Source organism: Aspergillus aculeatus (genome assembly GCF_001890905.1).
Source record: "Aspergillus aculeatus ATCC 16872 unplaced genomic scaffold ASPACscaffold_20, whole genome shotgun sequence".
Lineage (NCBI taxonomy): Eukaryota > Fungi > Ascomycota > Eurotiomycetes > Eurotiales > Aspergillaceae > Aspergillus > Aspergillus aculeatus.
The window spans coordinates 613215-630094 of NW_017962995.1; the positions used below are offsets into that span (position 1 = coordinate 613215).

The 16880-nt window shown below is 49.7% G+C and overlaps 5 protein-coding genes across 5 annotated transcripts; 3 read left to right on the top strand and 2 right to left on the bottom strand.

Annotated features, from left to right (window-relative positions):
- Positions 1-16: 16 nt before the first annotated feature.
- cit1 (citrate (Si)-synthase CIT1) lies at positions 17-2213 on the bottom strand. Its single transcript, XM_020206009.1, has 8 exons — positions 2009-2213; positions 1878-1942; positions 1728-1812; positions 1619-1666; positions 1503-1563; positions 891-1446; positions 513-813; positions 17-445 (listed from the first exon to the last, which is right to left on the bottom strand). Exons 1-8 carry the CDS (start codon positions 2126-2128, stop codon positions 257-259), a joined length of 1425 nt encoding a protein of 474 aa, XP_020051890.1. The 5' UTR covers positions 2129-2213; the 3' UTR covers positions 17-256.
- Positions 2214-4272: 2059 nt separating this feature from the next.
- On the top strand, positions 4273-7214 carry ASPACDRAFT_55222 (Nrd1 complex RNA-binding subunit; the record flags this gene model as incomplete). Its single annotated transcript, XM_020202969.1, has 8 exons — positions 4273-4392; positions 4465-4710; positions 4986-5088; positions 5220-6254; positions 6317-6350; positions 6411-6579; positions 6649-6853; positions 6916-7214. 8 exons carry the CDS (start codon positions 4273-4275, stop codon positions 7212-7214), a joined length of 2211 nt encoding a protein of 736 aa, XP_020051891.1.
- Positions 7215-7911: 697 nt separating this feature from the next.
- ASPACDRAFT_82022 (O-acetylhomoserine aminocarboxypropyltransferase/cysteine synthase family protein) lies at positions 7912-9827 on the bottom strand. The gene is made up of 6 exons (XM_020206010.1): positions 9688-9827; positions 9556-9610; positions 9404-9487; positions 8968-9327; positions 8342-8910; positions 7912-8282 (listed from the first exon to the last, which is right to left on the bottom strand). The coding sequence occupies exons 1-6, from the start codon at positions 9735-9737 to the stop codon at positions 8099-8101; spliced, it is 1302 nt and encodes a 433-aa protein (XP_020051892.1). The 5' UTR covers positions 9738-9827; the 3' UTR covers positions 7912-8098.
- A 1083-nt stretch (positions 9828-10910) lies between these two features.
- Positions 10911-12120, top strand: ASPACDRAFT_82024 (MARVEL domain-containing protein). The gene is made up of 3 exons (XM_020206011.1): positions 10911-11307; positions 11359-11632; positions 11720-12120. The coding sequence occupies exons 1-3, from the start codon at positions 11223-11225 to the stop codon at positions 11829-11831; spliced, it is 471 nt and encodes a 156-aa protein (XP_020051893.1). The 5' UTR covers positions 10911-11222; the 3' UTR covers positions 11832-12120.
- A 1829-nt stretch (positions 12121-13949) lies between these two features.
- ASPACDRAFT_82026 (putative arginine transporter) lies at positions 13950-16601 on the top strand. The gene is made up of 2 exons (XM_020206012.1): positions 13950-14594; positions 14703-16601. The coding sequence occupies exons 1-2, from the start codon at positions 14375-14377 to the stop codon at positions 16184-16186; spliced, it is 1704 nt and encodes a 567-aa protein (XP_020051894.1). The 5' UTR covers positions 13950-14374; the 3' UTR covers positions 16187-16601.
- Positions 16602-16880: the final 279 nt, after the last annotated feature.

Sequence of the window (16880 nt, forward strand, 5' to 3'; positions counted from 1 at the left end):
GATAGAAAGAAAGGCAGGAATGCAATCAGAATGCCTTGGGAGATTGACTGATCATGTTAAAAGTGCTGTTACTAGGCTCGCTCGAACCGTGTCCTATCATACATTAATCGAGCCAACCCCAACACTTGGCAAATCCCAGGAAAAAGAAAAAAAAGAGGGTTAATCCAAGAATAAGATAGGCATAATACAAAGTATAAAGTGTTTATTCGTAACAAAATCTCCACATCCTCCGGGGGGGTTCATATCATTGACAAATCTACAGCTTAGCACCGACAAGCTTGGCGTAGGCCTCGGTGCTGAAACTCTTGGGGCGCTCGATGGGGGCACCAAGAGCACGGTCAATGATCAGCTGGGGCAAGACACCCAGAGCACGGGAGACACCGAAGAGAACGGTGTAGTAGTTGGCCTCAGTCAGGCCGTAGTACTGGAGGAGGACACCCGAGTGCTAGAGACGAGTTAGTATATTGATTCCGCGAAATAGATCCCAGGAGTCGCCGCAACGGTGAACTTACAGCATCGACGTTGGGGTAAGGGTTCTTGGTCTTGCCGTGTTCAGTCAGAACACCAGGAGCGATCTTATAGACCTGGCTGACCAGCTTGAACATAGGGTCATCGGGGAGCTTGCGGAGGGCAAACTCGCGCTGAGACACGTAGCGAGGATCGGTCTTACGGAGAACAGCGTGACCGTAGCCAGGAACAACCTGACCGGCGTTCAGGGTAGACCAGAGGTAATCCTTGATAGCCTGGTCGCTAAGGTCGTTGCCAATGGCAGCCTTCATCTTGGTGAGCCAGTTGAGCACTTCCTGGTTAGCCCTGTGTACAGTATCACCATGTTAGTGAGGCATTCGAGGACTGGGAGTTGAAAGGGAAGGGTGGGAGCGAGATCTTACAATCCGTGCAGGGGACCAGCCAGACCGTTCAGACCGGCAGCCAAGGAAAGCATGGGAGAGCTGAGAGCACTGCCAACAAGGTGGGTGGTGTGGGCGCTAACGTTACCACCCTCGTGGTCGGAGTGGATGGTCAGGTAGAGGCGCATCAACTCAACAAAGTCCTTGTTGTCGCCGTAACCGAGCTGGTTGGCCAAGTTGAAGGAGTAATCCTTGTCCTTCTGGATAGCAGCAACCTTGCCATCCTTGAAGACATTACGGTAGATCTTGGCAGCAATGGTGGGAAGCTTAGCAATGAGGTCCATGGAGTCCTCGAAAGTGTAGTTCCAGTAGTCCTTCTTGTTGAGACCCTTGGCATAGGCCTTGGCGAAAGCAGACTCGTGCTCAAGAGCGGTGACGGCCAGGGAGAACTGAGCCATGGGGTGCAGAGTGCTGGGGCAGCGGTCGATCAACTCCTCGATGAACTTAGGGAGGTCGGAACGAGCAGCCCACTCAGCAGACAGGTCGCGGACCTGCTGCTCAGTGGGGATCTCGCCGGTGAGGAGGAGCCAGAAAAGACCTTGATAAACCGTTAGGGCAAATGACCATGGTCAGTTTTGCCAAAAGAACACTTACCTTCAGGGAGAGGCTCCTGACCGCCGGGGGCCTTGGGAAGAAGTTCCTGGCACTCGGGAATCTAGCAGATTGTAAGCATTTGCCCGAGGCCGCAATGACAGCCATGTTGTACTCACGGTGCGACCACGGAAACGGATACCCTCCTCGGAGTCGAGAACAGATCCCTGAACGAGTGTATTAGCCAGGTCCTACCAGGAGGGTGTCGTTTACGTGTAGACTACTGACCTCCCAAACAAGGGACTTGACACCACGAGCGCCACCGTAGACCTGGTCAAGGGTGACCTCGCCGATGACCTTGTTGCCGTGCTCCCTGTAGCAATAGACCAAAGGTGATTAGCAATCCGACAGAGCCAAGAGTAATCGAGTTAGTCGTACTTGCGAAGCTTCTTGACTTTCTCGATCTCAGCGGGGAGCTTCTCGGCGAAGGTCTCCTTAAGGGACTGGAAGGCGTATTTGAATCAGTACAGCTGAGCATGGCAGCAACGGATGTCAGAAGCGCGACGGACCTTGGCCTTGCCGGTAGAGTAGCAGCGCAAGCCGTTGAAGGCAGCGGACTGGACAACGGGCTTAGCAGCCATGCCGCTGGAGCGAAGAGCAGAGGTTCCAAGTCTCAAGGTGGAAGCCATTGTGAGAAGGACAACTTGATCACGAGTCGGAGGGTAATAATGTAGGAAAGGAGAGGGAAAGGGATGGGGTATAATTCACACAGCGGTAGAAAAAAGAAAAGAAGGAAGAGAAGGAGATAGAGAGACAGAGTCGGGAGAAGAAGCTCTTTTGCGGGCCTTTTTTTCCATCTGGCCGTAACACTCCTACAGCCGGTACGCGGATTGTACGGTAACACCCGGCAACAGAGCAAGGCAGAGGGAGAAGTGGACCGTACCATACGGTCACGCTAGTTTCGAGGCGGCCGGTGTCCCGAGTTTGGGGCTTGAGGGGATGGGCGCGGTTGACTGCGGCAAGCTTACCAGAATGGATGTTATGCTCATACTCCGTTGTCCGGGACGGACAAAGGACGGAGGATACTAACTGATAGGTAAGGTAGGTTGAATTCTTACCCAGTCTGTTTTGTTCATACATCATGGCTGCAGGCCAACATTGTAAGTAACTACGTACAGTATCTACTTAAAACTTAGCCCTGAGGTAACTCACGGCAAGCTGTTAGCGAAGGCTTCCGTCAGATAGTGAAGTTAGTTAAACAATTTTCAGACAAAATTCAATACATTCAACTCATCTTTTGTTCATGAAGTCGCTTGGACTAAAGTCCTGTGGGATTCGGAGTGTATTCAATCTTTTTTTTCTTTTCCGACGATCTTCGGCACCCGGTCCATCCGTAAACGGAGTGCCTACAAATGGAGCTGGTGTGGCACATTGCACCCCCTCGCTGTGACGTCGGCAGTCGCCATCCTCCTCCTATAGCACAGACTAATAGACTAATAGGCCGCCCAAGCTTCACAGTAAACGGGGTTTCCCCATTCTTTTCTCTCACCCTTAAGTACGGAGTACTGTACTGTACTATCAATAATGTGGAAGAGATACTACCTAATGCACGCGCCCCCCTCGCCCCATGCATTCATGATGGCATTTAGACGTAAGACCGAGGCATGGGATAGACGCACACAATACCAATGGATCTTATGCATATACTAACTACTGCAGAGCACTGTAAGTTACAATTCTCACCTCCAAGGCTTACCACCAAAATAGATACTTGTACTCTGTAGCTTTCAATAATCATCAACAAGAATACAAAGATTATTGATAGTTGCTATATAGGCGCGGCATGGAGAAGTCCTATCAAAAATTTGATTTTACCTTAACTTTACTGCTACATTGTTCTTCCCATGATCACCTAGAAGGTCAATTCAGTCTCAACCTAAACTCATTCGGAGCTGGCAGCAACCTGCCTCAAGGCATGTTACCAGATTCGACTCACCGAGGCTCCAAGCAGTATTGAGACGCAGTTTCAGCTGCTATGCCAAGCCATGAAAGGGGGCAATACACGTGACTATGTATCGCTTCAATAAAGCCTGGAGAATAAGGCATTATATCTATGCACAGCCATTCACGGTTATCTCATCCCGCTGCCAGGTGTGAATTGAACTGAAAGAGAGAGGTGCTCCATATGTGTTACCCAATAGAGACTAGCCTAAGCGGTCTGATTTTTCTCCTCACCTGACTGACCACTGCAAATTGAATCTCCTTCCGTCCCTATTCTTATTCCAAGTTTTGGAACAACCATTTCCTTCACATCCAACCCTTCTCCCTCTTTCTTTCATCATTATATCCATCATTCATCGCAGTATTCAGACACTGTAATCTTCGTCACAGTCTCAACAACGGTTTCCAGTTGACCTAGAACTCTAGGGTATACTGTACACACTCGTTCGCGAGTCGCCAGGCCCTGGACAGCATCGCTTGGCCGTGTTCCAGCTGTAGGCGGAAGGCCTCCCTTGGTCGCCAGAGTACGCTTTTGAAGTCTGTAGTGACACGACCTGAAGCCCGCTTAGGAAACCACTTATTGCTCTACCAGGAGCCCACCATTCTACCAGGTCACTGGTATTCCCCATTAAAACATCACAAGATTTTTAACTGCAGCTGGATATCCCAGTAGACCGATTGGCTGGAAGCACAGTGCGATTATCGCCTCTCTGTACGAAGTCCACCGCTGCATTTTGAAGAAAGCGATAGTTTTTCCAAAAAGAAATCCTTTGGCTGTATCCTGTTCTCTGCGTACTCGGCTCAGCATTTCAGCACTCCATACCCACCAGCCATGTCGTCTGCTGTAGCAGAACTGGATAACTATCTCCAGTCGATGCTGGCACTCAAGCCACCGGGCGTTTCAGGATCCAAAATCAACAGTATCACATCGCTCTGCACAGCCAACGTTCAGGTATTTCACCCTCCATACGTTGTATACTACTCGGATCGGAGGCTAACATCTCTCATTTTGACTCTCCCACAGAACGAATCCGTCCTCATCCAAAAGATCTACACTCATTTCAAGAAAGCACCAGGAACACACAAGTTGGGCGTACTCTATGTCGTAGACTCTGTAACTCGACAGTGGGTAGAACAAGCGCGCAAGGCAGGGCAACCATCTGGTAGTGCTGCCCCTGATGGGACCTTCGCCGCTGGTGTTAACAGAGTGACCGAGCTGCTTCCTATCCTGATGACTGATATCATAAGCAATGCTCCCGACGATCAAAAGGTACGCTCTAGATGCTATATGCAAACCATAATCGGAATCATCACAGGGCCGCAGGCAAGCATAGAGCCGATAGGATGCTGTCTTCTGCTTAGGAGACCGCATGCAGATCTGCTTGAGAATCGGTCAACGTATCTCCTGTATATTCCTCGACTATCATGGCATAAAGTCCTAGGCCACTATGCTTGCCCGGTCTCGTTGGCTCAGCCTTTCTTTCCTCTTTGCATCGTTTCCCAGTGACGAACAATTAACTCACGTATCTTCTCCGTTCAATATAGGAAAAAATAAAGAAGCTGGTCGACATCTGGGAACGCGGATATACCTTTCCTGCCCCTATGCTTGCTTCATTCAAGGACAAGCTCAACGCTCCTCCATCGCAAAGTAAGACTACCCAAAGCCTTTCTATTTCTTGAGCCCAGGCCACTCTGCCTCGGGAGTGCCATGTCCTCTTGGCCAAGGTTCCTGATGAGACTCATCGGCTAACTTCCGCTCAATTTTGTGTCACTCTTTAGATGTCGAATCTACTACTCCCGAAGGCTCCCCAGCACCCAACTACCTCTCTTTGGGAGGTGCTCATCAGCCTACCAATGGCACGGTTTCATCCACTCCTGCTCAGCAGACGCCCGACACTTCCAGTATCCTGAAGGCTCTGGCGGATATGGCTAAACAGAACACTGCTGCACCTGCTGCACCTGCAGTCGCGGCGCCCGCCAACCCTCTCAACGCCTTAAGCCAGCCAGGTACGGTTTTGCAGACCATGCCGTCCTCTGTAGACCAGGCATCACAACCCTCAAACGGGCAGGCTGGTGTAAACCCTTACGCTTCTGGTACCATGGTCACCCCCTTCACGGCTCTGGGCAATATTGCCCAGAACCCAGCCCTAGGGGCCCCTCAGAACCCAAGTCAGAGCCACACTCCCAATCCCTTGGCGGCGGCGCAAAACCCGCTAGCAGCGCTATTGCCGCAGTCGACTGCAGCGCCAACTCAACCGAGTTCGGTAGGACCAGATGCACTGCAGCAGCAGCTCCAGCTCTTGCAGCTCCTGTACGCTCAGGGTATCCCGCAGGAACAGTGGGGCACCGCGCTGCAGATTCTTAGCCTTTCGAATGCCACCAATATGGGCACGATGAACCCGGGCCAGGCTCCTTCGTCGTTTAATCTTGCAGCAGGCCAAAACATCGGCGCTTGGGGCGCCCGCCCGGACTCACAACCACGTGACTATGATCGGGATCGGGACCGCGAATACATGCGGTCGCCGCCAAGCCAGTATGGTCGTCGTCGGTCGCACTCTCCAGGCTATGACCGTCGCCGGGAGGCATCTCCTCCTCGTCGTCGTGACAGCCCTGTTTACGGGGAATATCACGGAGATTCTCCTGGCCGTCGGGGCGGTGATCCTCGTGGTCGACGCAGCAATGAATATCGTCAGCGCAGTCCTCCCGGCCGCAGACGCCGTTCTCCCTCCCCTTCTCGCAAGGATCCTGCTCTGCCCCCTCCTGGGCCCAAGTTTATGGAGTGGGATTACTCCATTGGTCAAGGCAACATCAAAGGTCTGTTTCCACCATGCTCCCTCTTACGCTCAACTGGGTGATTCTAATCTTCGCCTGTGTAGTCTTGAGTCGAACCCTCTTCGTAGGCGGTGTCACGTAAGTCCTTGTCAATATTTATTTGCAGATTCTTGGCATCGGGAACTCACCAGTCAATAGCTCATCCGAAGCTCACCTTCGTTCTTTGTTCAGCAAGTTTGGTGTGGTTCAGACTTGCATTGTCAACATTGATAAGCGCCATGCTTTCATAAAAATGATCAGTCGCCAAGATGCTGTGAATGCCCGGGATGGAATGGAATCATATAAGTCTGGTGACATGCAGCTCAGAGTAAGTGTCCTCATTGTTATACAAGTGACCTGGCGTTCCCTGGCATGTCCACTAATCATCATCTCTCAGACTCGCTGGGGCGTCGGATTCGGACCCCGAGACTGCAGCGACTATCAAACCGGCATTAGTGTGATTCCCGTCGATCGACTAACCGAGGCGGATCGCAAATGGATGCTCACCGCAGAATATGGTGGCACGGGCGGGAGGCCAATTGAGTCTGGCATGGTCGTAGAGGAGCCGGACATTGAGATCGGTGCTGGTGTTTCCTCCAAAGGTATGTCCCTACTCACTTCCAGATTACTCCCCGTCCTAATCTTGACTAACCTCCCCCGATAGCGATCAGCAGAAGAATTGCCACCGATACTGGCGGCAAACGTGGCCCAGTCTCCTCCCGCGGGCAGCAGGATCGATTCCGGCGTCCAGACCGAGAAGGAGCTCCGGCTGGAATGGGTGCGGGCCTTGTTCCAGACCGAGATGTCAACAATGCTAACAATGTCGGCGTTCCCCCTGCGGTGCCTGGCTTCGGTTTCTCTTTCCCCACGATGGGCATGTTCCCCCCTGGTTTCATGATGGGAGGACCACAAGCTGGACCGTCCGGTGGTGGTTCAGCACAACCTCCCCCTCCAGGTCAATGAGCCAACAAATTCTCTTGCGCAATGTCGAGAAGAATGGCAGTGAATGCAGTGACGTTGATCTATCTCCTGCTAGCCGTTTTATTCCACTCTTGTTTTGATACCAGTGCTTTTCACCTGTTTCCCATATTCCATTTTCACTTGGCTTTGTCTTGTACAATCAAAATTCGGCGTAGGAGCTTTTTCCATTCCCTTCATCAAAATCGGGGGGTTGAAACCACTTTCACTTGTCTCTGGGACCAGCCATTCACAATCTGAGATATTCCTGTATTTCAATGCAGAGCTTCGCCAATCCACAGAGCTTCTGATGGGAATTAAACCCTCGTAATTACTATAGCATTCCGGGCTTTACCATCAGCTTTTGTCATGGTGATTCTAGGTTACAGGCCGTTTCTCGCATTCCCATGTTTTTGTTGTCACAATCATCTGGATCAGACGGTTGGGTTTAGTGGTTATTATGTGCCTCGCATTATCCTGTTGTGTCCTTGACTTACTTTTTCCTCCATTATCGTCATCTTCTTCTTTTCTCTTCGTCCTGCGAATGCTTATTCTTCTGGACTAGGCCTGTTCATATCGGGTCAATGAATTATTCATAAGGGATCGTGCAAAAGTAAGCTCATAGGTACATTCTCTCATCATGTAGTAAATAACAATAGCTGGAATACAAGATTTTACTTTTGGTAGCTTACTACCTCTCCATACACGGAAATGTTTAATTAGGTAACTAAGTTGGTTTCTTATATCAGTCACATGTCGCGCTTGGGGCTTTGAGCCGCGAAGACATCAGTGCCCTGCCATTTAAGCTGACCCAGATACAGTATCCTTCCGATAAATAGTCTTCTCCCCTTGGTAGTTCATCGAATTCACGTCGAGCAAGATGTCCTCGCTCACAGCACATTCGCGGCCTTGAAAGATTGCTCAAAATCCGCGATGATGTCGTCAATGTGCTCCGTACCAACAGAAATTCGGATGGCGTCTTCTGTGACCCCAGAGTCAATCCGCTCCTGCTCAGTAAGCTGTTCATGAGTTGTCGACCAAGGATGAATAGCGAGGGTCTTTGAGTCCCCAACACTATCAATAGTTGATTAGCCTAGGCTCTCTTTACTGGCTCAAGGACACGAGGGACTTACTTTGCAAGGTTAGATATCATTCTGAAGCCGTCGACCACCTGAATACCAGCCGCAGCACCCCCCTTCACACCGAATGAAAGCACACCGCCAAATCCTCGGGGTAGGTAACGCTTAGCAGTCTCATGGCTAGGGTGGTCTTCGAGACCTGGATAAGAGACCCAGCTTACTTTTTCGTTCTTTTTGAGCCATTTAGCCAGAGTTATGGCATTGGTTGCATGCCTTTCGCTACGCAAGCTGAGGGTTTCAATCCCAAGGAGAAGCTGCTGCGCAGCGAAAGGATTCAGGGCTGGGCCAAGATCACGGAGGATCTCCACCCGCACACGAATGGCAAAAGCAACATTGCCAAAAGTCTCCCAAAACTTCAGGCCATGGTAGCCTTCGGAAGGCTCCACGAACTGAGGGAATCGCGCTGCATGCTTGCCCCAATCGAACTTACCACTGTCAACAACAACACCTGCAATAGTAGTTCCGTGGCCACCAATCCACTTAGTAGCACTGTGTACAACAATATCTGCGCCGTGCTCAATAGGACGACAGTAATAACCGCCGGCCCCGAAAGTGTTGTCGACCTACATCTTCTCTGTTATCATAGTTAATTCGATATCTTGGCTTGAGATGACACTTACCACCAGCGGAACGCCCTTGTCATGGGCTACCTTCGCAATAGCTTCGAAGTCTGGTACATTGTAGCGTGGATTGCCGATAGTCTCAACATAGACAGCCTTGGTCCGATCGTCGATGGCTGCAGCAATTGCCGCTGGGGTGTCCCCATGAATGAATTTGGTATGGATGCCTAGGCGTGGAAAGAGGACTTTGAACTGATTGTACGTGCCACCATACAAATTGCTGGTTGCTACAATGTTATCACCTGCATAGGCAAGGGCTGCAATTGTCATGAATTGTGCTGCCTGACCAGATGCGGCTGCCACGGCTGCAACGCCCCCTTCAAGAGCTGCAATTCGCTTCTCGAAGACGTCAACCGTGGGCTGAGAAGGGCGGCGGCGTAACCATCAGTAACTCCTCGTCCGTTTCCAACGGCGTAGGGGGAGATCGACTACTTACGTTCATTATCCTGCTATAGATGTTGCCGAACTCCTTGAGACCAAATAGCCGAGCTCCATGAGCAGAATCATTGAACGAATATGACTATCGATGCTCTGTCAGGACTGAAATGAACGAGCAATGTTGCGCAGGCATTAAGCAGCTCGACTCACCGTAGTCGCGTAAATGGGCACCGCACGAGCGTTGGTGGTAGGGTCTGGCTCTTGACTAGCACATACACCATCAGTCTCCTTTCAAGCCCAATAGCTTGTTGGTCTAGGGTAGAGGTAGAGTTCATATGGTACCCTGCATGGAGCTGGAGAGTCTCGAAGTGCGGCCGCTTGGACTCTGACATGGTGACCAGGATATGATCTATTGTGCAATTCCGAAAGCTTTTGAGGGAAAAGGCAGTGTAGCCAACCTTTCGAGGATGGGGGGCAAGCAAACAGCAATAGAGAACGTCCTCGTTGGTAAGATAATTATCATTAGACTAGATTCAACATTACCGATCGCCCTAATGATATAGTTGATTGACAATAGCGATGGCGTGATCGGAATGGAGTACAGCAAGGCGGGGAGGGCGAGATCGATCTATGTACTGGGTACTCCGTACAAAGAACGAACAAAACCCCCTCTCGCATTGACAAAAAAGTCTGCGTACCTTAAAGAAGGCATAAGCTTGAAACCTTCTTGAAGGATGGATAATGTGCGGAGAATAGTCATTTTTTCAAGACTTCGAGATGGATCAATGTTGGTGATGCATACTGTACAGCAGGCATGGGGAATAGCTGATGTATGTACCATATATTGAAATTGACCTTTACTTGGATCAGATCCCAACATTTAGGTTTATTTAAGTATGAATAACAGGAAGGGAGTGAGTAAACCTGGGGTGTAATGGTGTATTGGTGTAATGGTGTACAAGTACTGTGCTGTGCTGAGTTTGTGCAGAATGGAAATTAGATATGCTATAGTTACTATGTACAGTTAGTTTACTCTTTCTCGGAATATCAATACATCAAACAGCTACTTGTAGCTTAAATGACTTTAGGCAACCACATGCTATGGCGGCTGTTGTGAGGCTTGGACAGTCAACTGGTGTGGTCATGTGCCCGGCAGATGTAGAAGGAAATGAGGTCATTGTCTGTTCAATCATGGATGGATGGATTAATTCTTGGCCCGCCTCCCTGTTCATTGCCGTCATCGAAAACCACAGCCACCAATCCTTAGGCTCCGGTCTTTCTTTTTCTTGCTCATTTTCACTTCTCTTTTCATTTCCAATTTCATCCTTTTCCCCTTTATTTAGCATATTTCTTACTAGTCAGTGTCGATTGATCCCAAACGATAATGACGATGATGATGTCGATGCGGTAAGGAGATCCGCTACTTACAATTCCCACCAATCCCTATGAAAAATAAGAAAAGTTAAAATAAGAAGAAACACGTTGGACTGCATGCTCCAGGGCTGTCGGGTGTATACAGGTAGAAAGGTAGCCATGAAAGGATCGAGTGAATCACAGCACCAACACCCAACCCCAGTGCTTCTTGGCGGACCTGGCCGGTGATTTGCCCTGTCAATTATATTTAGTTGTCAAGCCACTTGTGCAACCGCACTGATTTGAAACCACTATATCTGCATATAAATACACCTCTCTTCGTCTGCTACTTTTCTTGTCCCTCAACATGACTGCATCCGAGGCCTATCTGTCTCCATTAGTACTTGCTATCCTAGACCAGTGGCTATAATTCACAAGAGCACACGGTATATCTTCGGCAGACGCTGGCCCTAGACAACTTCACCCACCGAGCAACTTGACAGATAAACCATCCAACATCGACCATGGCGACAAATTTTCCTTGGGTTCTTCCTGTTCGAGTCGCTCAAGTCATTTTTGCTATCATAGTTCTTGGGTTAACAGCATACTGTTGGTTCACCTCTACCTGACAGCATTCGATCGTCTCTGACGGGTTAACAGACATCAGTTGGTATAGCTACAGTGACACTGTGAATTTCATGCTTTTCAACGGCATATGGACAGCTTTCGTTGCCGTGCCTTACCTTGCCTTCGCACCAATGTACTTCCCACGGGTCGCCCATATACTAATCATGGTGGCTGTCGAAGCAGTCACCATGATCTTCTGGTTCGCAGGGTTCATCGCCTTGGGGGTCTACCTACCACCATCAGAATTCTGTCACTGGAGTAGATGTCGGGCACTGCAGGCTGCAACCGTGTTTGGGGCATTTGATTGGTAGGTGGACACCCTTCTCGACGACTGCAATAACACCGACAAGGTCGGAGACGTAATTGATGAAACCTGCTCACAATCGCTTTGTAGGGCACTCTTCGTCGCCACCACTGTCGTAGCTACGCTCGAGGCGATGCGATCAAGATCCAACAGTGCGAGTACGAAGCCCGGCCTGTATGCTTCTGGCCATGTCAATGTGTAAACAACGGAAGTGGGCATCGATCAATTCACATCTTAGCGAGGGCCTCATTTGCAGCCGCCAAGACTATTGATGCCACCCAAAGCCTTTGGACGGGACGATTGACGACGATATGAAATTATACCGCTCATAGCTGAGAAGTGGAAGGAATAATGAGTCAAGGGCGGCTACGCGGCGTTCATATGCTGGGATTTGTACATCAGACTATATAGCAAGGGATACCCATGTCTTAAAATTAACCGAAGCCTTATAATTTCAGCCTTGACTCATGTTCTAGAATCATGGTTGGGGCAAATCCCACAAGCTTGTTCTCAATGACATCAATTGATCAATGAACATAACTTATAAGTTAGTTACACATACTTAGTTTGGTCATAGCCTGGACACCTATTTGAGCTTCGCCGTATCAATCGCTCTCGTAGCAAAGGTAAACTTAGGGTTCTTTATCCGCTAGCCTAGTCTTATGTACGTTTAACGACATTACAGTGTGTGATCAACTTAAGCTTGATGTTGACCCACTGAGGGGGAAAGTTTAAGACTGCCTCTATCATCTACATGCACTACTGTGTATGTAGTTGATGCATGTCAGATATGGGAACCTCTTTCGGAAGTGACAGTTTGATCATACCCTCCAACTACAAGGGCGAAACGTGAGGGATAAATCTTCGAATTGGCATGCAAGCGTTGCGGATATCAAGAAGATGGAAAAGGAAGATAAACTGTCATACGAGGCACTTTTCCAGTGGCGTGAGTGTCTGGGAAGGTAAATGACTGCAGCAGAGAGCCCTACCCGCGCCTGAACCTACTCAGAGTAGTAGTGATTGACTATGAGTTACTGGTGTAAGTGGTGTAAGTATGAGTAACAAGATCACCTAGTCAGAGACTTAGTAAAGTACATATGTATGAGTATAACTCAGTACTATGTATTAGTAGTGTAGCTAGTGTTGCCTACCGTAGGTGGTAATCGGCAAGCCACTACTCATGCATGTCTACAGTACACCTTGTTTTGTGCTAAAGCAACCATTCTGTGAGATGGTTGCTGCGTACTACGTACTACATTGACTTATCACTTACCCCGAATTTGTTCCTTATCATGTTTTCATAAGTCACTTTACTAGGCAATCAAGTGAAAAACCTATAAAATTTCCCCATAGGGCTGGCTGGACCTCGCATAGGTCCGTTCTCGGCGATAGTATGGTACTCAGTACGTATGAGTGAGACTAAGTGAGTATGCAAGGCGGCAAGAGCCAGAGGGCCTCCGTCATTTTTCCGTTCTCCGTTCTCCGTTCTCCGTCCTTTCCGTTCGCGAGTACTTAATACATCATGCAACAGCTGCGTCTCTTGACTTCGTCTGTTTTTAATCGATTGCGACCAGATGGAGATTACACCTTCTGATACGCCCCCTGAAGCAAGCATTCTTAGGTCGACCTCCAAAGCGGTCGGACATTTAACTATGTATTATACTGTACGAGTAATACTATTGGCATCCCTTTCTGGCAGCCCTCTTCTCACCTGTCCCGCCCGCTCCCCTCGGGCCGATGACGGGAAAAGCCAGTGGCAACGCTGCAACAGCCGGTAAGCTTTACGAGAGAAAAAGAAAAAAACTCTGTCTCCAGCTGGCGATTATCTTTTCCAGGGCCCACAAAGTGGAGCGTACAGTTGCCGAGATAGGGTTTCCATTCGTTGCTTGGGCACAACCAGCGGTGCTCTATAGGACTATCAACCATGGATGGGAGAGCCGGAGGATGCTTTAGTGCGGTAAAGTGGCACCTCTTTTCCACGCTTGCGCCTCTTTCGCTCGTGCCTCTTCCAGCCCCAATCGACTACTCCTGCGTTCTGCGCCCAAGTTCTAGACAGACGCAAAAAGCTTCCCCGGGTGCTGGTGGTGGCCAAGGACTGTCCAAGACCTCCAAGATGGATTTTCTCGGGGTAAGCCCAGGTCGAATGGTCGACGCAACGAATTGAGTACACACCTGTTGTCGTTTCCATTAGTGATACGTGCCTGTCATTGCCTCCTCTCATTGTGAAGAGTGCAGGTGGTGGATAGAGGCGGGAGACTCACCTCTTTTGCCCCCGGGGTTGCATCCGCTGCTGGACGACCCCAACCTATTCCTTTTACATAACATCTTCTGGTTCCGCGAAACACAATTCGATTATGTTCGCTATCTCGGCCAAAGTCGTCAATACGTACCTGGTCTTTGGCCGATTGGGGCCCTGAGGGGTTGTTTTGATTTCATCTTAGCGTCTGTGGATTTTCTTCGGTGTGGACCGTCAACTGAGGAGCCCACCGTTAAAACTGCTGGATCGACCCAGCCTTGAAGTGACTCAATCAAATCAAACCTGCCTTCCCCCTGGTGGAGTAGTCTGTCCAGGTGGCCGCCAGTTCATTTTTCTCTTCTTCCCCTGCCAACTCCGAACCTAGTCTCAATTTTGCCTTTCGCGTGGTCTGCTCTACTCATCTGACCGACTGACAACCTCGCCGGCTGCCCACTATCAAGCAAGGCACGAGCAAACTTTCACTTACCCGGACCGTCGAGGGGTCGAACATGGCCTTCGGGAACGAGGTCGACATCACGTCCAAGTCCGCCGAAGGGGGAAAGGGAAAAATGATGCCTGGCGGGGAAACGGTCCAAGTTCACACAACGAACCCTTCGCCGGATCTAAATGACTTCGATTGCGAGAAGCATGGCGCCAACAGCGAGTCCAACCCTTTGCCCCAGCTCAAGCGGAAGCTGAGAAGTCGGCATTTGCAGATGATCGCTATCGGTTAGTGAACTTTGTTGGTTCCTTCCCCGAACCTCTGAATCATCTTGCCTCTTTCCTCCCTGCGCAGCAAAGGTGCCGCTCACAAGCATAGACTGACACCAGCTCTAGGAGGCACCATCGGCACAGGTCTCTTCATCGGTAGTGGTACTGCTGTTGCCAATGGCGGACCCGTGGGCGCCCTCATCGCTTATGCCTTCGTCGGAACAATCGTCTATTCGGTCATGACGTCCCTGGGAGAAATCGCAACCTACATTCCGATTCCGGGCGCTTTCACAGCCTATGCTGCTCGCTTGGTTGACCCCAGTCTCGGCTTCGCTATGGGTTGGATCTATTGGTTTTCGTGGGCCTCGACATACGCGCTTGAGCTCACAGCCACAGGGCTTATAATCCAATTTTGGGATGATAGCATCAATATCGCTGTCTTCATCGCCATATTCTGGGTCGTCATCACGCTTCTTAACTGTCTGCCTGTCAGCTTCTATGGCGAATTGGAATTCTGGCTTTCGAGTGTCAAAATCATCACAGTCATTGGCTTCATGATCTTTGCGATCTGCATTGATGCTGGCGCTGGAAAGGAGGGCTATCTAGGCTTCCATTACTGGGTGCATCCCGGGCCGTTTTCTCCCTATAGTGGTGTTTCACCCGATTCAACCGCTAAGTTTGTTGGCTTTTGGTCCGTACTCATTCAGGCTGGGTTTGCCTATCAGGGAACGGAATTAGTAGGTATTGCGGCCGCGGAAACTGAAAATCCCCGCGTAACAGTCCCCGCAGCCATTCGCAAAACCTTTTATCGGATCCTATTCTTCTTCGTTCTCACTATCTTTTTCATTGGCCTTCTCGTGCCATACACGAACGACGATCTTCTCACAGATGGGAATGACGCCAACTCTTCGCCATTCGTTATCGCCGCCAAGCTTGCGGGTGTTCGTGTGCTGCCACATATCATCAACGCAGTCTTGCTGACCGTGGTTCTTTCGGCTGCCAATTCGAATGTTTATAGTGGCAGCCGTATACTGATCGGCCTGGCGCAAGAAGGATTTGCTCCTCGTTGGTTCAAGAAGACCTCAAAGAAAGGTGTACCTTTTTTCAGCGTGGCGTTCACCTCTGCTTTCGGTCTGCTTGGATTCATGAACGTTTCCAATTCTGGCAGTACTGTCTTCAATTGGTTGGTCAACATTGCTGGTGTGGCCGGCTTCATTACCTGGGCCTCGCTCAACGGCTGTCATCTGGCTTTTATGCGTGCCCTGAAGGCTCGTAACATCTCTCGCGATTGTCTTCCGTATAAGGCCTTGTGGCAGCCGTACTATTCTTGGTATGGTCTGTTCTTCAATGTTCTTATTATCATCACTCAGGGCTTTACCGCGTGGATTCCCTCCTTCGATGTCACGAGCTTCTTCACCGCCTATATCAGTTTGATTCTTTTCGCGGTGCTTTACGTCGGCCATAAAATTGTTTACCGGACGTCTTTCGTCCACCCGCTCGAGGCTGATATTGACACGGGCCGGTTGGAATTGGAGAATGAGACGTGGGAGACATCTGTACCGACATCCAGCAAATGGTACAAGAAGGCTTTCCATGCGGTCCTTGGATAATTTCGGGGCCGGACTAGCTCATTGACTAGGAGTTTTTGTTTGGCACAGGCGCCCTCTTGAATGCGTTCTCGTCGGTCGTGGAATTCTTGGACTGATATCTTTTCTTCTTTGCCTATTAATTAAGCCCGGCGCATACATACTGCAAAGTTCATGCACATATAAAATTATCTGGAGTTCTGATTGCATTGGGGTGAAAGGCGGGTTTCTTCGCTTATGACGGACGATGGTTGAGAAAGCCATTGAAGAGCCTCAAGTGCTTGCCCTCGGGGCATGCTACAAAGCCTTATTTGTGTACAACATTCATATTCTGTTTGGAGGGGATGTCAGCATTGGCATGGCGTTCGGTGCGAGACTTTGCTCTTTGATCTATTACTTTCATAATGTATCATATATATGACTTCCGCCTACGCTGCGTTATTTATCGGGTATGAATTGAAGCTCACTTAGGAATTGTGTTCTGCTCCTGTGACTATCTTTGGATTGACTAACTGGGTAGTACTCGGTAAGTACAAAAAGTCTGCATATGTGCGTGCATTTGAATTTCCCCGCGGTTGGCTAAGATTTGCGCCTGTGATGCATATACACCATCGATCTTCGTTGATTCACATGAAGGCCCACGTGCTCGAAAACGGGCAGAAGAGCAGGCTTCGTACCCGGGGTGAAGTTCCACCTGACATCTACTCTTGGCCTATTG